The 24,884-nt window shown below is 41.1% G+C and overlaps 1 protein-coding gene across 1 annotated transcript in view; it reads right to left on the reverse strand.

Moving 5' to 3' along the window:
- Positions 1–7,819: 7,819 nt before the first annotated feature.
- gstz1 (glutathione S-transferase zeta 1) overlaps positions 7,820–24,884 on the reverse strand; it is a 29,339-nt gene continuing 12,274 nt past the window's right edge. The window contains exons 3-9 of the mRNA XM_076273529.1: positions 22,401–22,468; positions 22,220–22,300; positions 20,028–20,153; positions 17,200–17,275; positions 10,137–10,189; positions 8,153–8,202; positions 7,820–8,047 (exon numbers count right to left, since the gene is read on the reverse strand). Coding sequence (XP_076129644.1) covers positions 7,921–8,047; positions 8,153–8,202; positions 10,137–10,189; positions 17,200–17,275; positions 20,028–20,153; positions 22,220–22,300; positions 22,401–22,468 — 581 coding nt within the window. The 3' untranslated portion in view covers positions 7,820–7,920. The remainder of the gene's footprint in view (positions 8,048–8,152; positions 8,203–10,136; positions 10,190–17,199; positions 17,276–20,027; positions 20,154–22,219; positions 22,301–22,400; positions 22,469–24,884) is intronic.

The raw sequence follows: 24,884 nt of genomic DNA on the forward strand, positions 1-24,884 counted from the left end.
CCTACTAAGAAAAGCGCTATAAGTGCGTGCCGTCAAGATTCTAAGTTCTTGTATTCTAAGTTCACAATTTTGCCTGTTTAGATCGTGTTTAGATTAGTCCTAGCTGTTTGGGGGAGTTTTGTGATGAACATGTGAATTTGGGAGTACAAATCTGACCAGCCTACGTTTCGTAAATTCGCCGTTGCTCTCAAGCACTGTACAGAGTACAAAAGCAGACTTATGCATTGCCTGGGTTTAAGATATATGCAATACAATAAAACGGCACTTGCCCAGCTGTGTGCAGTGCTGGTCAGTACCTATTCTAGACTAATGGAAACTAGTGATGCATCATGCTATAAAACCTTGCCAAGGCCTTGCCTTGTGTATCTTCTGAAGCTGAAGACTAATTTTATAAACATTTTAAATATCCATCATTGTATATGACTATGAGGTTTATTAAATAATACACACAATTACACAGAGGGAACTAGGTATGGAAAGCAGTGAGACGTGTAATGACTATTGTACACTGCAGTGGAGTAGCATTGACAACAACCTCTAACAATTAGGCTCCAAGTTTTCCCAACCAACAAATAGGCAGCAGCACAATTAACAGAACAACAACAACAACACATTACAAGCGCTTTGAGCGTTGAAAAGTGCTATATAAATTTATATAGCACTTTTCAACACTCAAAGAGCTTCACATGGAAGGGGGGACCTCACTAACCACCAATGTGTAGCCCCCACCTGGGTGATGCACGGCAGCCATTATGCGTCAGAACGCTCACCACACACCAGCTTGAGGTGGAGAGTGAGGGAGTGAATGAGCCAATTACAGTGGGGGATGATTAGGGGGCCAGATTGAATGAGCCAGGTTGGAAATTTAGAATAGTCAACACAGAGTTCAGATCCCTGAGATGACGAGAGATGTGTTAGTCGAAATAAACATAATACTCACTCTGACATACACACACAATAATTACTAGTAATGTTTAACATGCAGTTAATGTTACTTGCCTTGAAATTACTACTATGCTTGCTTGCAAGCTTCAGGGTTTGTAGAAAAGAGATTGTTTCTATTCTAGCCTGGAGAGCCCATTAAGTTTGGGGTGCCCAGAGGGTCTGGGCGAAAACAATGAAAACATTTTTTTTACCAATATTAGCTTTTGAGATGTCTAACCAGGGGTTTTTATGGGTGCTGAATCTATCCCAGCCATTCATTTTGAGTACAAATGACTCCAAATCCATACAAAAATCCATAACAAGTGGTTTTATTGAACAATTAGAAAACAAAACTTAATTTATCAGAATTTAACAAACCTCATCCAACTCCCCTGCACTCCCTCACTCCTGTTATCATCTGGCTGGTTGATGTTCTGGCAAGAGTTACCATGACAGTTCCCAGCAGAAATACATTTGACTCCTTGCTTTTTACACCTGAGCACCAGCACCTGAGAGTGTCACAATCCCCTGCACAGTTACAGCTGACAAACTTCAGAAGGTAGTCCAGGATCTGTTGTAGGGGCTGGTGCATAACCGTGTTGTCCTTGTTTCCATCCATACTCAAGGACATCTAGTGATGGACTTTGTAGCAGTAGCCAATCTCTGGCCTGGAGATATGTCCACAAAGACTGCTGTGCTGCAGCTCCTGTAGTCGGAGGCAGTTTTTCAGGCTTGATACTGGTTATATAGTATCTCACAAAACTGAGTACACCCCTCACATTTTTGTAAATATTTTATTATATCTTTTCATGGGACAACACTGAAGAGATGACACTTTGTAAAGTAATCAGTGTAAATTTACTGTCCCCTCAAAATAACACAACACGCAGCCATTAAAGGAATTATCCAGAGTAAAATGCACTTTAGATCAATTTACGGATGATTGGGAGTACATACGTTGAGTTGACATCAAAATCTGTAGGAGTCGATTGCATCACGTCGTTGCACGACATCACGTCACGTCACGCCAACCTGTTAGTAAGCTAGGGTTTGCTGTTGCATACAACTTCATTTCAATTTCGAAAGAAATACTGGACTATGTTTTTTTTTTTTTTTTTTACGGCGACGAAATTGTGAATTTCCAGAGCGTGTTACTCCACACTTGGCAAACGACTCCTACGGACTTTCCCCTAAAGAAAGATGCCAGCTGCAGCAGCAACATTTCCGGAAAGGTACTGGCTTGATGAAATTCATTCTGGACTCTCTATCCGACCACATAAAGACCTCGGGATACTTCGGTTTGGCTTTAGGGACCCTCTACTCACTACCACGTAAGTGTAATGTTGTTTGGAACTGTAGAAGAGGTATAAAAATAGCGTTTTGTAGCGGCGAAATGACATGCCCTGGTCACTTCCAGGCTAATGAGATTTGACTAAAAACTGTAAAATCGAACTTTCTCAAAACACATCCGAATGACATGATTTTGATGTCAACTCAACGTATGTACTCCCAATCATCCGTAAATTCATCTAAAGTGCATTTTACTCCGGATAATTCCTTTAAGAGAAAACGATACATTTTTCTTACATTTCTATACATTTTAGAGACTAACTGTAGCTTAAGGCTAAGTTAGAGTTTGTAGCTACTGTTTTATGTGCTTGTTAGTATTTCCCGCTGCGCTGTAAGACAGCGTTTCAAGTCTTATTCTGTAGTTCTATGGTGCAGGGTGTGAGGCTGTAACAAAGAATGACTGGATTTGGTGTGGTGCATAGCTGAGGCTAGGCAGGCATATTGTTTCGCTGTGAGGCAGGAGAAATTTGATAGTGCACAGTTTTTATGTGCTTGTTAATATTTTGCGCTGGGCTGTAAGACTGCGTACAAGTCTTATCCTGAATGGATTTGGTGTGGCGTCAGCCGAGGCTGGACGGGCATATTGTACGCAGCAAGACAGGAGAAATGTAATAGTGCACGGGCTAACTATAGCGGTCGCTAAGTTAGAGGCTATCATTAGGAATGTTCATTCTATGATAGAGTTTTGTAGTTACTGTTGTATCCACATAGTGTTTTTGGCGGTGTCTTTCATGTGCCGGATAATATTTCTCGCTGGGCTGCAACCTGCGTGCGCTTTACAGCACTAATCAGACAGGAGATTATTGATCAGGGCACAGTGCTTTGAATTGCCTGAGGGAATCAAGCACAGTTTTTAGACTGGCCGAGAATGCAGCTCAGTTTGAAGTGTGAAATGTAATTTCTGTTATACGCGTCACAAGTTGGGAAACACAATTTGTTTTAATGTTAACATCTCAAGGGTAAGCAGTGATGCTTGAAGTAGGCTACGTAGCTAACATCTTGTTGGATATCTAGCATTTCATTTTAACTTTCATTTCATCTAACTAATTAACACAATGTTCAGTAAAAAGAACAGGGCCTGTGCCAGTCAGATCCCTACAACTGAGAAAGGTGGGATGGCACCGCCCCAAGTTAGTGAAGATGAAATAGTTACAACAGTGAGAGATTTTTTGAACGGTCATCTCAGGATGGAGGAGACCGAGAATAGGATTGAAATGAAATATGGCATTGTGAATGATGATGATAATTTGTGGCCTATGGCCGATTTGCAGCGAGCATGGGGGAAAATGCAACGTCTATCCGATAGAAATAAGCTGCCATTGTCTTTAGTCATCTTGAATCAAGCCATGCTTAGGCGCGAGGCTGCCGAGAAGAAGGAGGCGGCAGAAAGGGTTGATGCGCTCAAGAGAGAATTGTCTGAGCTTAAGGCTGAAATATCTGCTTTAGCAGAGGAGAAGTCGCTAAAGGTGGAGAAGGCTCAGGATGAAATAAGGAGTGCCCAATGTGCGAGATCTGAGCCGATGCCAACTTGTTTAAATGAACAAATTCTGCCGGTTACAAACCACATCCAATCTGTTTGTGATGTTGAAGGCGAGGAAATGATCTTTAACAAGATACAACATGTGACCACTTCTGTTGAGCCTGCTAAAATGTGGATTGGGCAAGCATGTCAGACGCTGCCTAAAATGGATAGCCTGGGTTTTACTGCAGCTGTTTGTGCAGAGGTTGGCAGGGTGCTGGGCACCCAATGGTCGTTCCATGGTTTTCATCACCCACAATCCTTTACAGGAGTTGAGAGAATTAATCATTTTTTGAAGGAAAGTTATGATAAAGGCCACCAGGAAGGTTTTCCTTGGTTTGCGCCATTGCCACCGGTTGTGTGCAGTGTGAGTCCTACCAACAACAAAGAGACAGGGCTTGGCCCGCTTGAAGTCGTGACTGGAAAACCTATGTCTGCACTTGGTTTGTGTACTGCGATTGTACATTTGGGATCAGATGCTTTGAGTGCATATTGTTCTGAATTGGCTGAAACATTCAAAACAGCAGGCCATCAGTTGACAATGGAGTGTCACAAGCATCTTGACGGGGGACACTCCCTACCTGGTCATTGGGCGATGATTAACGACACACTCAGAGTAGTCTTTGAAGTTAATTGGGAAGGGGCATTCCACACGTTGTTAGCAACTGATGCAGTCTCAGACGACCATGGCTAAACCTTGAGTCCTGTCCTAGAAATTACATGATGCTGAACCTTAGGCTATTTGATGAAATTATATGACCCTTTTATAATTTGATAGATGCTTGTTTTCAACTTAATTTGCATGCTTTTTTCCAATTTTCTGTGAGCATTAGTATACTGCCGCTCTTTTTTGTTTGTCATTTCAGAAACTACTGTCCGTGACCACAACCCCCAAACAGCCGTTTGACGACGACACCAGCAGTGATCATAGCGACATGGGAGTGACCCCAGGATGCACAGAGTGGATGACAACCGTGATCCTGACAATGATGGTTTTCATATCAGACGTCCTCCCACTGCCGGACCACAACTAGATGTTGGATGTCAAGATGGGCATGAATGGGACTATATTTTGTTTGCGGGAAACATGCATACCCATGTTTGCCCTCAAACAGGGAAGGGAGTTGTTATGCCGCTCCGACCCAACATTTCTTAACGGATACAGAGTTACCTTCTGTTATGGACAAGATTGCCAATGATACTATAGAAGCCCTATCCGCAATTAATGAAGAATTATATGCCATTCACAAAGTAGCCTTACAGAACAAAATGGCTCTGGACAATATACTGGCGGATAAGGGTAGTACATGTGAAATTCTGACACAAGAGTGTTGTTTATTGGGAATCATTCAGATTTTAATGGCAACCTTTGTTCCTACTCTGTCCATTTATGCAATTTTCAGGATTTGAATATCAGTTACCTGATTGACATTAAGGTGATAACTGAAAACTCAGTAAAATATGAGTAGAAAGGATGCAAGTTGCCCCTCTGGCTTGTGGAATGCAAGTGCCACTGCAATTTGCAGGGTAGTAGGTGAATTTTTACCTCATTTGTTTTTTCCCCTCTGCAATTGGTAAAATCAGAGGTTGTTTTACAAATAGGTTTTTCGCGCCTACCAATGAGTTCAGGAACTTGGCATCCTAATTGTAAAAGACACTACAGTACACTATAGAAAATGTTTTGGTATTTTTGTAGCTTCTTACATTTGAGATTCTGATTTACTTGACCACTACACTAAAGAAAAGGTTTGATTGATAACAATCTAAGCTTTGTTTGAATTGTTTTATCGTTTGGCGATTATAAACATTTTCAGAGTTTTAGACTCTTACTTTTGAGAGATTTTCTTGACCACTACACTATAGGAATGATTTGATTGTTTACGATTTATTTAAGAAACATTTTTTCGTTTTTTTCTTGACCACTACACTACAGGAAATGTTTGGTTGTTAATAATGTTAAGTTTTGTTCAAAATTGTTTGATAATTTTGATTTGTTTGTATTTGCCTTTATTGTGATCATATATGTAGTTGATTTATGATCAGACGGGGGGATTGTTAGATTTTAGTGGTTTTCTGTATGTCATTCTTTTGGTTCTTTGTTTAAAATACTGCAGAAACTGTGGGGACAGGACGTTTATTGTAAGCAGACAGAATGTAAGTATGAACAGGTATGATAAGGGATCAGATTCCAAAAATAATTCAGTGGAAATGCATGGATTCCAGTTGCTGCTACTGGAAGAAACTGGAATCCATGCATTTCCACTGAATTATTTTTGGAATCTGATCCCTTATCATACCTGTTCATTCTTACTCGTCGCTCGACTTATCGTGACTAAATTCAAGATGGCTGCAAACGCTAAACTTCGTGAAGATACTGTCTGTATAAATCGTCTTGTAAGTAAACTACCAGTGCTTTTTCAAAGTTCTCAATGTCTCGTTTTAAATGTCAGGGCCCTCGGAAGTCTACCAATGAAGCGTGGAGATACATTGAGCCTGGTAAATGGTGTAAAACAGTGATTTATTTGCATGGCTAGCCCGATGCCGAAGCACCACCATTGAAAAAGCTGTTGGTAGCATCGGCTAACTAGCGCCAGATTTTGGAGTGCAGGGGACAAGCCGAGATGGGCTATGAGACATACGTTCACACTCGGTATCATGTTTCAATACACTTTAGGTCAATATCACACCGGAATTCTCCTTTAACTACACTGGAATCTACTCAGTCAACTGTGTCTCCATTTGGAATTAAGGAGACAATTTTAATAGCATTCTTCAATGGGAATTGATCTGCAAGGAAATGCCTACATGAAGTGGTTTGGCTGGGGTGGGCTGAGGTGGCAGGCCCTCCCCTTTCTCCAAATCCCCTGACTTCCATCTCCCTGACATCACCCACTGTCACTGGGTCAACCTGAAGCCCCTTACAAATGGGACATGGCAACAGCACCACTGTGTTTTGAAACACATAATTTTCAATAACTTCCGTGGCACCAAGAAAGGTCTGCCGCTGCACCGAGCAGTTACTGCTTCCTTTGTGTTAGCCCCTTGAAGGTGAACATTTTGTTGACTGTGATGAGTCAGTGTGACTGAATCCACATTAGGACAGTGCATGTCACTATCTGGTTCTTGCCATGTCAATGTTACTGAACTCACTTTTGCATGTCACCTGGGAGTGCATCACTCAATTTGAATCTTCTGTTAATGTGACATTATTCGTACTTGAGGCTGTGCACATCACTTTGTTTCTATTTTCTTTATTGATGAAACTCAATGAAGAAAATAACTCCCAACTTGCAGTATGCCCCTGAACTCACACAAATTGTAAATGTGCCATTTAACCAGTGGTGTAATAATAATATAATAATAATAATAATAATAATAATAATAATAATAATAATAATAATAATAATAATAATAATAATAAGCTTTATTTGTATAGCACCTTTCACAGCACATAATGCAGCTCAAAGTGCTTTACATTTGAAGCATGTAACACAATAATAGTCAGTCAGTCATTATCAATCACATTTCTTCATTGCACACTCAGCACACAGTAAACACACAGTGAGGTGAAGCACACACTAATCCCGGCGCAGTGAGCTGCCTGCAACAACAGCGGCGCTCGGGGAGCAGTGAGGGATTAGGTGCATTGCTCAAGGGCACTTCAGCCGTGCCTACTGGTCGGGGTTTGAACTGGCAACCCTCCGGTTACAAGTCCGAAGCGCTAACCAGTAGGCCACGGCTGCCCCCGGAGTAACCACAAAGGTAAAAGTAAAACACTTTTGTATTATTTAAATGACAATGACACAGTAATTTTGTTTTAAAGCCTTCTAGTGGTGGGAGGGGAGGCACTGTTCCTACCCCCGACAGCAACTTCTTTTACTTTCTATATGACAACCAATGTGACCTGCTCAGAGTACGGCAGAAGTGCTGTTTGCCTTATTCAGAGTTTATGTGGCATCAAAATGATTTTGGAAACTTTATTTTAAGGTAAAACAAAACTCTTGAAATATCAGACAGAGACTTGAGTATTTGTATGAAAGCATTTTAATTAACTGAACCTTATAAGGTAATTAGAGACACACAATAGCATCTCTTCTATCAGTGATATAAATCAAAGGTGTTACATTTTATGCCTGCATGGCAGCAGGTGTATCTGGTTGACATGAAGGATGGCTGACTTTGAAGGCCTCAATTTTTAATAGTGTCTGATTTAGCCTTTTGATAGTTGGAAACTGGCAGATGTCCACCTTAAACCTGTTAATAATAGGATTCATAACAAATAATTGAGTGATTATGACATTTTTATTATGACAGATGAGACTGGTTTGAGTTTGACAAAATAAACATTGCTTTATTTACCTCTCAGCATTGTAGACCTGAGGCACAAGACAAATGTCTGCCATGGATATCTGGGAGGGAATCAGTTGTGTTGTACATTTCAGTTATTGGGACAAAATACACCAAGTAGAGCTGATTCATTACGGATAGTTTCACAATCAGGGTAAGTGCTTTGTTTAACAAAGCCTCAAAATTGAAGCCGTTGAAATATCATTATTTATGTTTTTTTTTCAATTGAAGGATAAAAATTGGATTGGACTGAAAGAAATGTCATTATTTACAAATAGCATCATCGTATATAATGTGTTTTTTATAGCACGTCTATGGAAAGTGTGTTGGACTAAACAAAAACTGTTTGACAGAAAAGTTAATCAGATATGATGTTCAAATTGTATATGGACATTTTGTTGGTAGGTTGTTACTTGGTTTGCCGCATTTCTGTTTCTATTTCTTCTGCTAAATAAGTTCAACCAGGTCAGCTATATTTCTGAACTTACATTCCCATTAAAATCATGATGATTATTTGCTTTCTTCGACATCACAATTGTAACATATTACAGAATGTCCTAGTGTGGTCCAGTTTTCTGCCCACCGTAAAATGCTGTTAATGTGTTGAAGTGATGTAATGAAACATGAAGTGGTAAAATGAAACATGAATTTGGGCATGAAAATGATGAAATCATTTCATGAAAAGGATGTGTTTTGTGCCAACAAGTGGTATGTTCTGCACTTCTTTTTCCAATTGTCAAGGTGCTCCTAAGGGCCCGTCCACACGGAGACGCTTTTTGGGTTAAACGCAGAGGTTTTGCTTCGTCTTGGCTGAGCGTCCAAACGAATCCTGTAAACGCACTGCCCGAAACCGCACTTTTTTGAAACCTGGTCCCAGAGTGGAAAAATCTGAAACCGTAGCCCTTTTGAATTCGTTTGGACAGCGAAACCGCACATCCTACTTGCGTATCGATGATGTCATCGCCACACCTCAGCTGCCCTGGACTTGACACTATAGTATTGCCTAACAATACTAGTTTTCATACATGACATTACCTACGATTACACTCCGTAGGATAAATATCACAACTGATGCTGCGCGGCGCCGATAGCTTATTGACTTGGTGAACTGAACACTTGTTTTTCCCGGTGTTTTTTTATGCATTCTAGCTACTGTCAGTGACGCGAGAGAACTTATTAGGGAAGTGCGGTGTAAGTTTGCATTAATTTGTGCTTAGTGCTGGTGTCATTAATTTATTTTACATGTCTTACAACATAAATAAATGCATTCATAGTGAAGTCAGATATGAGCATACAAAGACGCTTAGAACTCATGTTAAGCCTAAATGCGAATGCGCGATTTGATGCAAGCAAAAGTATCGACTGTTACTAACAAAGGTATTATAGCAATATTATAAATGTGGCGACGGAATGGCCTAGAACTTGGGTACGCCTAGCCTTTGCACTTGCGGTGATAACCAGAACTAATGTGAATCGCGGACTATCCTACAACCAAAGAAAGTAAAGGAGATTATTTTTACCTGCGTTAGCCAAATAAAGGACGGGACTGCACCCTTCACAAACCGTAAAAATTAAGTTTATTCGTTTTACAGTGGACTACAGTTGACAGTCCACACAAACAATTCTGGTTTCCTTGCACTAGCCATTTCGTCGTAGCCTATTCTGTCTGTTTGTATAGCCAGCGCAAGATTTGGTCAATTTCTGTTAAGAAACAGTGCCACCTATAGGCCTGGGATATGAAGTAACGTGTTGAGTCGTGTTGAGATGGATCCGTTTGGACGCAAATATTCTTGATACGGTTCCAGGGAAGACGGAGGAAAAAAAAGATCGGTTTGGTACATGTGGACTAGGCCTAAGTCTAATCTACACAAAATACAGTTATCCAACATAATTACATATTGAGGTACACAGACATCTATGCGGAAATTTGTCAAGCGCGTATCCTTATCGTGAAACTACTTAATCCATCCTGTTTAACATGGAGCTTCTCACTTACCTCATCCCCGACACTATACATTCCTGCAGTCTGTTTGAGGATAGGCTCCAGGGCTGTGGTGGTAGGAAAGGGATACACATTTGTGCATTATCATTGCTTCATTTCGAAGATGCATTTGTGAAAGTAAAGCATGCATAGTTTTCTTACTCATGATACTGAGGGCCAGATGTACTAACGCTTTTGCCACTTCAGGCATATTTGTTTCGCAATGTGCGTGTAAAATCATGGCGAGGTATGTACAAACAGGCTGCACTGAGGTAAAAGCACAGACTGCCTGTCACGGGAGCTGAAAATGGCAAATTGCTGTCACGCTATCCAAAGAAATTCTTTGGTCACCTCTATTACCGATTTACGGCTCCCCCATTGTGTACATGTCTTAAATGGAAGTCAATGGGAGCTGTAAATCGTTAATAGAGGTGACCAAAGAATTTCTCCGGATATCGTGACTGCGGTGCTGGTAGATGGACAGTTGGTAAGTGTTCTACTGTCTTCTGCAATAAACTCCGGGTTCGCTAACTAGGTTGTTAGTAGCCGTTTTATGTGTAGAGACCCTAAGCAAGCTACTGACGAGGTTTGGTGCCGTTTTGAACAATATTACTGGTTAAAAAAATGCTATTTGGGAAGCGTTTAGCCTACTGCCCTTAGCTAATCCACTGTTTACGATTTGGGGCTATAGCATATACCCAAGGGGGCAGGCGAACGTTCGGAGAGCGTAGACACTATGGCGGATCTGAGGCTAAATAGTAGACCAGTTCACCTAGCCATCCCCATTGAAGCCCATTCAATTTAGGCGCCACTTTGACATCAAATAACGCCTTTATATGAACTTTTTCTATTTCCGGAGTAATACAACATTGTGTGATTAACGTCATAACCTCATAACTGACTTACAGACTGAGTAATAAACTTTTTTCCGAAATCAATGCTAAAGTGACGTAATAAGCATATAGCCAGAGCGGGTGAATGCGTCGCACAGGAGCAAAATAACCGTATTCTCTGGATAAGAACGAAAGCATCGGAGCACAACATTTCAGCTAATTTTTCATGGATTGACAGTAGCCTAGGCTATGAATGTGGCGAGTGCTGTTCATATTAAATCACATTTATCTACGAACAACTAGGACATTTAGAACAGTAATGTAGACATGGTGGTAACGAAGTAAGTGGCTACATACCCAATCTCTCGGTGCAGCTATCACAAGAGTTACACAAGTCAGACTACGTGACTACGTTACATTTACGTCCCCTGAGCCTGCGCAGAAAGCCTCGTCGACCAACAGGAAACGGTTGAAATTTGCTTCACCCGCCTCGATTGACGTCTACGTGATGACTCTGTCCATATCTTTTACTGTCTATGCATATACCAGGTCAAGCTCTATAGTGGTTGATCAACAAAAAATAATGCAGAAAAACACCCTTGGCTCAATTTTCGCCGGAATTACACTTTAAACTAAATTATGGTCATAGCAGTTTCAATTTTGTTCTAAAAAAATGTTTCTGAATGTAACTATCACAGCACTAGCTCTTGTGTATATCTATTAAGTATCCATTAGTACATTAAAATATGATTTATACAAGCACTTCCCATAGTATTATATTTAAGTATTTAAGATAAAATATCGTATTGAATTGCCACGTGTGCTGTGTAGCAGGAGGCGAGATGATGGTTCCTGAAGCTGTTATCCTAACCTACGAAACATTTAGCGCAGCTTTGAAATCTTCCGTGAAAATCTAAATTATTATGGTCTGGGTCCGGATAGGATCACGTCAGGGTCCAGACTCGGACCACGGTCCGCCATTTGGGGACCCCTGGTTTAAAGGATGTTACGCCCAAAACACACCCATGACCAGGGCCGTGGGAAGTGAGTTTTGGTTGGGGGTGCTGCCAGGAAAAATAGGCTTTATTGAAATGGTAAAAAAGTTATTGTATTTTATTTAAACGCCTTTCTCTGTTAATGGACAACAGCATACTGGCATTGCATGACACACAGCACAGGCATACATCACTGTCAAGAACATTATGGCTACACTACATAAAAAATGCGACAAAATGTCGCAAACCACAGATTGAAATAACGCAAACAAAGTAACCGTCTGCTATCTGATGCTACACTAGACTAGTAAGGTAACAAAGTTGCTGTAGCCTTGCACCGAAAACGACGGTGAACACGTGAAATATAAAACTGTTGAACACCAACATTAACTAGATGTACCGCATAGCGGTACAACATATGACCGCCGCTCAGTCCTGTACATCCATTCCACGAAAATAAATCATATTAATGAATTTGTCTCCATCTTCTATTCCATCCCCCACTCTTGAAACTTTTGTGTATGCTTGTTTGGAATGTGTGTTTGCACACATTCCGCACACAAAGTAGCCTACTGGCGCTGCAAAGGTGAATAGATTTGTTTCTGGGCCAAAAAAATTGTAGCATTGTTATAAAACCTTTAAAATCTCTAAACAATCACAAGTAGGGCAGTTCATCACAGTCCATCCATTGCAACTGGACTGATGAAAGGTACACCTGTAGGCTACATTGTATTTGGGAAAAGCAGAAGGTAGCAGCATAATGTATTTATTTATTTATTATTAAACAAAACAATCCCTGTCAGTTCCATGCAGTTTTCAACAGCTATCAAGAAGAGACGTCATGTCATGGATTTTTGTGAATGTTTCTTCTTCTACATATGCATAAGTTTAGTCATCTAGTTCAAATGATATTCAGCTTTATTGTCAATGCACAAATTAAATACCAGTAGTCTAAAACAAAATGCCGTTTTACCCAGTGGTGCAAATAACTGACATGTCCAAAAGGGCCTTCATGAAATGCGTTGCGAGACTGTTCATACACATTTTAACGGGCAAAGAGCTACTGTCTGTTATTGTTTGTGCAAATAATATGCTGATTCATGTTCCCTTGCATTTTGCAACTATGAGGTCCATGGTTAAGCTCAATCTTTTGACGCAATCTTTTGATTTTCACCCAGCCTAGTCCATGGTAGGCGCCCGATAGAAATATTGTTTAATTTGCGATTGAGATATCCACGCACTGGCGTCCCCCCTGCAACGTGTTCGCCCCCCGGTTTTAGAGCTGTTCAAAATGCAAAAATGCATAGAGGGAGTTATGACAAAACCGTGACTGTTAACAAACTATAAGCTATATAAGGTAGGCCCTATGCTAGGCCTATTACACAACACAAATTGTCACTAGTCTATGCTGGCGACCCAAATAAAATCTCCTTTGGAACCAATGGCTTACACCTTACAGTATCAAGCTGCCACCTCTTGGCGAAAAGTTAATAGTTTTGCATAATACATTTCACGTAGATCACGGAAAGGGCGAATGAAGTGGACACTTCTAAATGGAACCCAACCCACTGTACAGTAGCTCAAGGTCTGTGGCTAAAGCAGCCATAATGAAAGCGTTATCATTGTTTGGATACTTCACACACACGTGTTTTTTAATCGCATAGACTACAACTACCAAGCTGGAATCAAAGCACATCGACTCCCCTCTCACACCTACCCAGGCTATCTCACACCCTAAACACGCACTTCGAACAAACAAAAAGCGCCTCAGTCTCACGGAATAGCCATAGGCAAAACTGTATCTGACCGGTGTAACATTGGTACTAAATCATCCATCGCAAAGAAAGATTTTTGTAGCACGTGCAACAAATATGTGTAGGTACAGCCCTGCCCTGAATACATCTCAACGTGCGCTCTAAAACATCTGGTTTAAATGGAGATGTAGATCATCACGGGTGCGTTAATAAATCTACATTGCGGCGAGTTGACACAAATTATTCACTTTGACGAATTTATGTAGTTTCAGTTACTTTACTTTGAGCCATGCTCTTCCTTACTTGAATCACCTTTGAAAATAGAGGATTGAAGTAGCCTATATGGGTGTTTGGGAATGAACGTTGACTCAGATGCTTTTTGAGACCTTGAGCAGAAATGTCCCAGCCCGGTGTTTAGAATGCATCATAGACAGGTTATCTTTCAGGTAGCCTGTATATTTTCCATTAAAAAAACATCACGTAGCGAACGTGTTGTGGCTAACTCACTTAGCTCCTGTTAGTAGCCTAGGTTATGGTCATAAGCAAATGAGATGACAGTCGAAAGATACAATTAGTGCTGTTATCGATTTGCTTGGTAGCCTATAAAGGCATTTATGGTTTTCTACAAATACATCAATAATCAAATTGGCCTCCATCACTCAACCATGCTAACGGTAACATTATTTATGACCACCGCGCAGCGAAGCGACGGTCATATAGGTTTAGTCAGATTTTTTTAGTAGCCCCCCCGCTGGACTGCACCCCCCGAAAGGAGGGTAGGGCAGACACAGTTTTCTGTGAATATCTCGAGAACCGTAAGGTTTAGGAGGACCTTTTTTTTTTGTATGTTGATCTCAAGGGGCCATGTCAACCCATTCCATAACCACTCATTTCATGTATAGCGCCACCTAGTTAAACACAAAAAAGTAAAAATGAGGTGTTGTAATCGCAGGTATCTGTGACCTAACATAGTCAAAACTGCACGAAATTGGAAGTGTAGGATCGATCATTATGACACCCTCTGAATGCACGCCAAGTTTCGTGGAATTCCGTTCATGGGGGGCCACACAATAAATTCATTTATGTTACTATACACCAACTGGCCTGTAGGTGGCCGGAGACAGTTTTCTGTGAATATCTCGAGAACCATAGGGCCTAGGAGGTCCACCTTTTTTTTGTATGTTGGTCTTAAGGGGGCATGTCAACCCATCCCACCCAATTTGTAATTATGTATCGGCCGTTCTAATACCGATAGTATGTGGGTGCCTGTGTGTGTGTGTGCATGTGTATATGTGTGCACCACCATCTACAGGCCAATGAGTGTACAGTCACTAAATGTACACATAACTTAATTTTTTAGACCCCCCCCATGGATGAAATTCTACGAAACTTGGCATACCCCCAGAGAATGTCAGGTTAATCGTTTTGATCTGTAGCCCCCCCGCTGTACTGGACCCCCCGAAAGGAGGGTAGGGCAGACACAGTTTTCTGTGAATATCTTGAGAACCGTAGGACCTAGGATGACCAATTTTTTCTGTATGTTTGCCTCCAGGGGTCATGTTAACCCATGTGCATAAACAGATACACACGCACACACATACATTCACAGTAATCATACGTATGACACATACTCACACAGTAGACATATGTACACATGCATGCACATGCACAAACACATGTATAAAATGAATTTTACATGTGAAATCTATGAACGAATCATGTTTTGGTACTTGTTGTCTAGCAGATACCAGTGAGAATTGAGTGTGGCTAATGCAATTTAGTGAGACAGTTAGAATCATATAGGCCTTTCAGCGTGATTTATTTTTGTGGAAAAAATGTGCTGGACTGGGCGGCGGTCATATTTTGTACCGCTCTGCGGTACATCTAGTTTACCTACGTTCTGCTATTGATAGGATTAACGTAGCCTACCTACAGTAAAAAACAAGCATGTCTGATAAACATTCTCAGATTTATTTCGGCTTCAAGAGGAAATGGGAATTACATGTCATGCAGAAATCATCCTATCCTTAGACGTTCTCTGCGGTAAACTACTGTAGCCTACAGTCTTGTCCTTGTAGGAAGCGTAGTGTCTTTCCAACCCACTTTAGATTAACTTCCAACAAAATTACGTCTCACTGCAAGGATGCGCCATCTAGTGGACAAACGACTACTTATCGCCAATACTGGAAATGCAGCCATGATAATGATGATGATGAATATTTATTTTGGCTTTCTTTTAATCCTACTGAATTTGTAATTATGTATCGGCCGTTCTAATACCGATAGTATGTGGGTGCCTGTGTGTGTGTGCATGTGTATATGTGTGCACCACCATCTACAGACCAATGAGTGTACAGTCACTAAATGTACACATAACTTAATTTTTTAGACCCCCCCATGGATGAAATTCTACGAAACTTGGCATACCCCCAGAGAATGTCAGGTTAATCATACACATAAAATTTGGTGCAGTTCTGAACGTCTTTACTGAAGAGAGGGGCGATTAAAGCAGAATGATATTGCATTTTCATTTTTTACCGGGGGGGGTGCAAATCACAAATGAGTGATTATTGGCTAGGTTGATGTGGGCCCTTGAGACCAACATACCATAAAATGTTCTTCATCCTCGTGCCATGGTTCAGGTAGTTATTTAGGAAAAACTGCATTTTTTGGGTTTCGGGGGGCCCAGCGCTGAGGGGGAGCATATTAGACAGAACACATTGACTCAAAACATATGCATAACATAAGCCTACACAACGCAATATTCATAGGCTAGCCTACATTAAATTGATCCACATATCACAAATATAGCCTACAACAAATGCTAACATCATAAACGCACAGTGTAGCCTTTAACCTACACTTTCAAAAAGAAGAGAAAGAACGCTCTGAGGAGGCCACTGAAACAGGCACGCAAAGACACAGATGAATAAGTTCATCTACCTCGCTGAAGAGAGCTCTTGTTTGTGGATGGAGCTTACTCAATATCCATGCCACCTTTCACCGTGGTGCACCGAGACTCCCCGATAACACTATGCATCATTTTAAGCTGAAGATTGAGGCGGCCCGTGTTCAGATCCTTGGGAAACTCACGGTAATATTCAGCTACTTAATATGGCATATTGTCGTACCATAAAGCTAGCGTCATAGGATATCTCCCTCAGGTTTGTTTTGTTAATTTGTTTAGTTTTTGTTTAGATCTCCCAGGTCTAATGTAACATTTTTAGTGCATAATAGAATAATAGACAGGGGGACGGAGAGCTTCTTTTTTTCTGATCGTGAGTGGTATGACACATAAATACGCGTGCTTTCCTGCAGGGGGTGCTGCCGCACCCCCACTTCCCACGGCTATGCCCATGACTGATTAAGAAACATAAGAACAATCCTTTTGCATCCAGCGTTAATGTCTATAAACTTTACGCCTCTGACCATCCGTTTCTGATCACCAAAATAGGGCCCAATGTTAGTGTGGTATCATTGAGAGGTTTTAACTCACCTTCAAACCCACGCTGAATGAAATGGTGGGCCCATGAATCTTTCTCAGCACCAATCTTTTTGATCACATAAAGGTTCTAAAACATAAATATCAATTATGAACAAAAACGATTTATCCTTTAAAATTATTATAGTTAATGTAATAATAATAATAATAATAATAATAAGCTTTATTTGTATAGCACCTTTCATACACAGAATGCAGCTTAAAGTGCTTTACATTTGGAGCATGTAACACAATAATAGAGCAGAGTCAGTCATTATCAAGAACATGTAACACAATAATAGAGAATAATCAGTTATTCATCTTCGCTACTGTGGACGTTCATGATCCAATAAGCAACATATCAGAAATACTTAGCAGTATATACTGTAAATATATAGGCTTTGCTAACAAATGGTTAGGCTAACAAATGCTTAGGCCCTGTTGATGTGGATTCTAAGCAGGTTGCCTTAGAATGATCTTAGTATGTGACATGTTGTGATTACATGACTTTATATTCAAACATTTAAAGAACACCACGACCGGAAGACTGGCAGCCTTAACCCTTTACCCCCTACAAGCACGCCATATGACAACTGTGGCAAGGAAAAACTCCCTTATTCCAGGAAGAAACCTTGAGCAGAACCTGACTTAATAGGGGGAGCCCATCTGCTTCTGGCTGGCTGCAGCTCTAATGGCAGCAGTCCAATGTAGAATAATCCAAAAATGTAGTGTGCAAGATAAGAGTTACAGTAACTAAAGGCTAACCGCCCATGTCGCATATTGCGACAAGCGTCATTACTGATTAAAACAGACGATAGACGCGAGTACAGTGTAAAATCTCATTTGTACTCTTGACCACTAGTTGGCAGACACCCAGAGTTTCGATTCAAGCTCAACCTTTTTTTTCAAAGTTTTCAGGAAGCTCGCGAAAACACGCGAGAAACACACGAAGAAGACGTGCATTTCCTCCATAACGCGGAAGCGATGCGGGCCTTAGTTTTGCACAAATTGAAGCAGAAATACACCAAATGTTGAAAAATTCACGTGTGATTAAGTCTTTGGTCTGCTATTCACCTATTCTGATTCTGAAGGAGAATATCTGCCTTTTGGAGAATATGATCGATCGTCTATTGACTGATAGTCACGGAGGTGCGTCTTTTTCGACAGTGTCCACTAAGCATACCATGCTTATTTCGACCCTCTGCCCAACATAGCTGGAGGTGCCAGTGACAGTAGTGATGATAGTGTCCGTAATGGACGTGGTATAGACAGCAGGGGTTGTAAAAATAGGGCTCTGAAGAACTTCAAAGTCACCCGCGATATGGAACTGATTTGACCAGGCTACTTGTATAACATTATTACTACTAATATGGGTGGTAGGCTAAGTTATAATTTTTGTATAAATAGGCAAAAATTGGTCATTAGGTGTCATGTCTGATATTTACATGATAAGATGCATACAGGAAAACTGCCGGTTTTGTTTCTCTCAGTCTTGCCTGTTGAATAGGGCTGGGCGATAAAACGATAGCGATATGTATCGCAATAGACATGTAATCGATACAATAAAAAATACGCTACGAAATATATCTTGCATTGTAGCTAGCTAGTATGTGCAACTCTACCAGAGTAGGCGATAGAAGTAGGCCTACCTCAACACAGACTCTCAAGGAGTCCTTGCCCCGTGCACACACACTCTCTCTCTCTCTCTCTCCCTCTCCCTCTCAACAGGCGCATCCCTCCTCAGCATGCACATGTAACCCAAACATTCACAATCGTGCAAGACGACTGGCTAAATTGCTATTAAATCCGGTAAGCATCATTAGCACGCTGCACAAATTTGTTAAAAACTGTTGCATTCAAATTGACTGCTAAATTCTATCATCTCAGTCCCGATGCAAATGGAAAAGTCTTTTCCAAGAGTCAAACGGGCCTGTCCCAAGGAGAAAAAGTATCCATTTGAACTAACCAGTAGACTATGATAAACTAGCAAATTAAGCTACTTTGTTTACAATATTTCCAGGCTTCAACCAGTGCTGCTTTTAATTCAGATTTATGTGCACATTTATTTATTTGAGTGTATTTCATGATTGTGTTGCTATTTCTTTGCCCTGTTTGCTTTGATTGATAACTGAGGTGATTAAAATCAGAGGAGGGTTAAGTTTAAAATAAAAGTGTTTAAATTTAACTTTTTTTTCCCTTCTGGTCCTTATCTGAAATAGATTTTTTTTTTAAAAAATCAATAATTATCGATATTGACTGATATGAAATACTTATATCGTGATACAGTTTTCAGCCATATCGCCCAGCCCTACTGTTGAATTTCAAGTCTAAATAATTAGTCCATTGGTGTCATTTGATAGACCTATTTAAGCTCATGTTCATGAAAAAGGTAGCCTAATCCATTCATCCCTTTATAATTTACCATTAACAAACACAGCACATCTGGGGAAAGAATAGACAGACAGCAGTTCAATGTTGGCTGTGCATATTGACTCCTTTATGCTGACATTCTTGTACCACCGAAGGTTTAAATATACACACATGCCACTTACTTGAGACTTCCCTGTGGCCCTGTCCAACCCAATTTTAAAACCCTGCACCGATGTGCTTGCATGAATGTGCCATTGTCGCACCGTTATTCCGATTAAATGGTTATTGTATATATCACACCTGATCAGATTACATTATTATGACATGTTAACAATTGGTCAAGTGTCCAAACCCTCCATGTGATAATGGCTATTGCAAGAACAAAAAATCCATTTTGCATGGACCCTAATAAGGAGAACAAAAGTAGTAAGGTTTCAGCAGCTTCACTGCTTGGACCCCTAATTGAGGCTGACCTGCAATGGCTGGATTCCAGAAGCAATGATGTCACAGATCATGCGCACCTGGGCACGCTTTTTGAGGTCAGGTGGAAGAAGGTGAGGTCCAGGGCGCGTTTCCTCAATATACTGGATGATGGCCAACTAGGGGAAAAATATAATTTCCAATCATTGATATGCATACTATTAATGATGGCTTGTAGGACATTCTTTCATAAGACCTGGCAAAACCCATTATAAATCATAACTAATTTTTTTCATGATTTTGAGATTATGGCGTTCAGTCGTTGTTTAATGCTTTGTTTGTTGACTTCCCTAAAGGAAAATTTCTGGTCTCAAAAATGTCTTGTGTGTATCGCTCACAAGAAATAGATTAGGGGTGCTATTTTGCAAACTGGCGCATGGCAGAAAGCTAGTTATTTGCCCGGCGTAAAGTTAAATTCATATTTTACAAGTCTCTTATATTAAACAACGCGCCAGGGGGTGTGGCAATTAACAACCTATGGAGGGGATCTAGCGTGTTGTCTAAAATCGCTATTGTACACAACCTAAAACGCATTGCGCCACTGACCAAGAGAAACCTGGTCAGAAGTCCATGGCGAGTTGTTTATATGTTATTTTAAGAGCGCATTATCAACAGTCATATGGACGGGTGCACAACGCACCATCCTTCTATCATCCATGAACGCGCACCAGCACACGTCCATGCAAAACATTACAAATTACATGATTAGGCTACAATGGGAAACATAATTAGAATAACGATATTACGAACTACATCTCACAATGAGTAGTTATTCACCAGCTTTTGATATGCAAATTGGTAATGACGTTTAAAATGATTAGGCAAGTGCACAGCTGAAGACGCACTGTCACAAGATATAAGCAACTCCTCTATAGGATAAACGTTGTTTTATTCAGTCATTCGAACATTATTAGGGTAAGTGTTGCTTTTTCCAGCCTATGTTTTCGATGCTAACCCATTGTCAGTCAATAGTGAAAGTAAATAACTGTGAAGAATGAACTGTTTTGTCGTTGACTGACACCACGGTGAAGTTAGTTTTACTTTGCCAATGAGTTCAAATAATAGACGAGTGCAAATGCGTGAAGGCTATACTATGCTAGGTTTTAGTAAAGCATGGCTTAGTGGAATAACTGTTCCATACAGTCTCAAGTGCAAGCAGATTCCTTCAAATGTACCACTAAAGTTGCGCTCCACACAGATGACCTTCTCATTGGTTTAAATGATGTTACGCCCAAAACACACCCATGACTGATTAAGAAACATAAGGCCCACCTTCTTGTCCAGTGCACCGGACGTTTCATAATGTTTCATACCTAAACCACACCCAATATGGACTGGACAAACCCCGAAATTTGTTTAAACTATTCGCCTGTGCGCTTTAGACTGTCATAATAGGGCCCTAAGTCTTATTGAGATCTCACCTGTTTCTCTGAAGGGACTAAGAAGAAGATAAGAATAGATTGAGAGGAAAAACAGAGTATTTTAACATGGTGTACTGTAAATAGTATCAATATAAATTTTGCTCTCATATGACCAGACTATATGCTGACAGTAATGGAGTCTTGCGGGGTGAGCATGCATAGAAGCCATGGTTGTGGAGTGCTTTGCCTATTGTTTTCTCAATGACCTACTTGCACTAAAGTCTCTCAATCCGGCCTTTTTGTTTCCGGTGGAGCATTAACTGTGTTGTAACGGCATCTTCTGTGACGTGTGATTTCCTGAGTCCTAATGTCATGTGGATAGCCTTATTGGAATTATACTTACTGAAAAAAGTGTTGATGCATTCAATGCTTATTTCCCCCCTTTAAAATTACACAGATGTCTATCTTAATTCTTTGGAATTAAGTTAACAACTGTATTTAAAACTTGTTTACAAGAAAGATGTATTTCCTGTACTTCCTAAAAGATTCAGCACAAGTTTAATGTACCAGTTTAAGTTTAATTTCACTGCTGGTTACTCCCCTGAACAAAGCACCCCAGACGAGAATCGTTCTGGTGATAGCCAGGCTAGTATTAACCTTCTCGTGATACAAAATACATTTTGAGCTTACATTATGTGGTTACAGTGATGTTTATAAGGTAGAGGGAGTCGTCCCTGATAATAATGTTATAATCATGTCATAAGAAGGAAGAGTCAAAAGAATAGGTCACAACAGAACAGTGTTAGTTCATGAGAGCAGCTTACCGACTGAGACAATGTCATGTCATCAATGGTCAAAGTAGGTACTTGCTGCATGGGGTTTATTTTTTTGTATTGATCTGTTACCTGAGAAAACAATGATCACTATCAGTTTGGGCATTGGCATGGTAACATTTTGTGGTATTACACTACTGAAACTCAAGATAGATACTAACTGGTGCCCTACCTGTTGCCCACCATCTTTTACAAGGTTTACATTATTCTGGTCATAATCAATTCCTTTCAGAGCCAAAGCTGAAGAAACAGTAAACACATGTCAAGTGAACAGGACACATTTTCACATTCAATAAAAGTATTGTTGCAGACACAATAAGGTTAATGTAGGTTACAGTCACATCACTAACAAAGATACTTTAGTTTAACAAGATGAAGCATATCAGGATTCACCAATGGAACGAAAATGGTAGTCCCGCCCTGCGCTTCTTCATCCAGCTCCCGCCAGCTCCCGCTAAATTTCTGACCACTCCCGCCTGCTCCCGCAAAACTATGCCCGAGCAATAATGGAGATGCAGGAGAAAACACGTCATTTCATAGGCTATTAATAAAGAGATTCATGGGGTTGTTTGTTTCTCCATCCTGCCGCTAGTGTTAACCTTTCCTGATTGCCTCGTTTCCGACCGTGGTCAGAAAACCAGGGGCAGTGTTGGGGTCGTTACTCAAAAAAAGTAATGCGTTACAAGTTACTCGTTACTTCTTTAAATTGTAATGAAATTACTTTACTCGTTAGTCATTTTGGAAAGTAACATCTTACTCGTTATCGTTACTTTACTTTTGAGTTGGTCTCTAACCAGGGTGCAACATTCAAAGAGTTCGGCAACATTGTTAATATTCGCAATTTCAGATTCGGCATTGGTCAGCTAAAAGTAGCCTAGTAGGCCTTCTTTCATTAACAATAGCCTATATTAATTTTGTCACCTTTGCTAAATTTACCTTTTGTTCACTTTTATTTTACCGTGTGTGTGCTTTAACATCAGTACAGCTTTGGGCTTCATTCAGCGTTTTGTTCTTTCATTGGAAATTACTCTTCTACATTTGCTACCTGCTGCATCCTTTCTGTTTTTGTTGTTTAGAAAACATTTGAGGTCTTGAGTTAATGCATTAGGTAAACATTGTTTGCCCCACACGTACAATCCACCAAAACAATCTGCGCTCCTGTCCTGGGGGTTGGCCATTGAGCAGTGAAGTGGGAAAGCCAAGAAGGGCGGCTTCGCAGGAGGAGGTAGGGTTCTGGCCTGTGAATCTTCAGTATGATCTGAGGCACCCAGTCCCTTCCCAGAACCAAGTAGGGGTAAGCAAACCTGGCCCAAGTTCAGTGCAACAGGGTGGGGCGAGGCCATTGCTTACCTCAGTGGGGGGTGCAGAGAGTGGGCATACTGTGCTCGAACTTAGGCATTCCAACAAAGGTAACTTCGGGATGCCCCCTGCACGGTTCGGACATTAGCTTAGTGGTCGACCACTGGTAAAGGGGGGAGGAAAATGTCGTGGGTGGCTATGGACAATGGTGGGTCGGGCTTGATTACTGGGTACTGATGTTATATTGTGTATATCCTGTATAATGTTTACTGGCTGATTGTTGATATAATGACCATTCTGTGTATGATGGACTGTATAGTGACTCGCAATGGGACTGTTGCTTTTGTTTTGATGAACTACGATCGTGTGGGACACCTGGCTAATTGCCAATGATGTATGATTGCTTGATGGGTCTGAAATGAGCTCTGGAAAGGGATAGGTTCTCCCTCTCCATAAAAAGGGCAGTCTGAAATTATGGGGCAGAGACGGATCGCCGGCTGTCTGGGGACGTGCGACGCCGCTGGCTGTGTGGGCCTACTGGAAGACGGCCGAAAGAGCAACGCCGTGGTGACTCAACGATTCAACGCAAGCTAAGTACTTTAAAAAGGGACGTGATTGTTGCGATATTGTGCATTTGTACCTGTGTGAAGACTTGTGAAGCCGCGGTGCATAGCGGCTTGTGTTCTGACCACAGCTGTTTTGCAGCGGGGAAGTGTTGCTGGAGGAGGCCAACAGCTGATGAGGGGCTACACATTGGGAGAGGTGTGTGGACAGCGACGGGTGATCCGATCCACATCTTGGACCTGCGACGAACAGCACGTGATCTAAAATACTTTTTCAGCGCTCTCTATTCCGAGGAAAAGAGAAGTCCTTCTTCTTAATTACTTGATATTTAGCTCTTGATATTTAGCTCCATTGTAGCCTCTGCCTACTGCTCGGTGAAGACGTCGACTAAGCCACTGTTTGTTTGTTCCGCTTTAGCCGTGGGAGCGGAGCCTGAACCACTACGCCTGCAGCCGTCGACAAGGGACCATTCGCTGTGGCCTGAACTGCACAACGCGGTCCATTTTCCTCACTGGAGGCTGAACTGTGAACTTGTGCTGGTGGCCTTAATTGTGGGTTTGTCTAATCTTTGTATTCGGCTACCCCGAGCTTGGACTGTTTCTTTTATACTGGTCGGCGGGGACAATTTTTACTAGAAGGGACTGTGGGGAGGGGACTTGTGGGATACTGGGGGTGTTTCAGCACCAGCTGCTGCCTAGGTTGGGGGCTTCCCCATTCCCCCCTCTTTGTGTGGATTGTGTCACTAGTGTGTATTGCTATTGAACTAAGTTTTGCTGGATTTGAACTGATTGTG

Source organism: Alosa pseudoharengus, unplaced genomic scaffold (genome assembly GCF_046254945.1).
Source record: "Alosa pseudoharengus isolate Yale_2024_CS ecotype anadromous, Long Island Sound unplaced genomic scaffold, YU_APseudo_1.1 YU_APseudo_1.1_scf_8, whole genome shotgun sequence".
NCBI lineage: Eukaryota > Metazoa > Chordata > Actinopteri > Clupeiformes > Clupeidae > Alosa > Alosa pseudoharengus.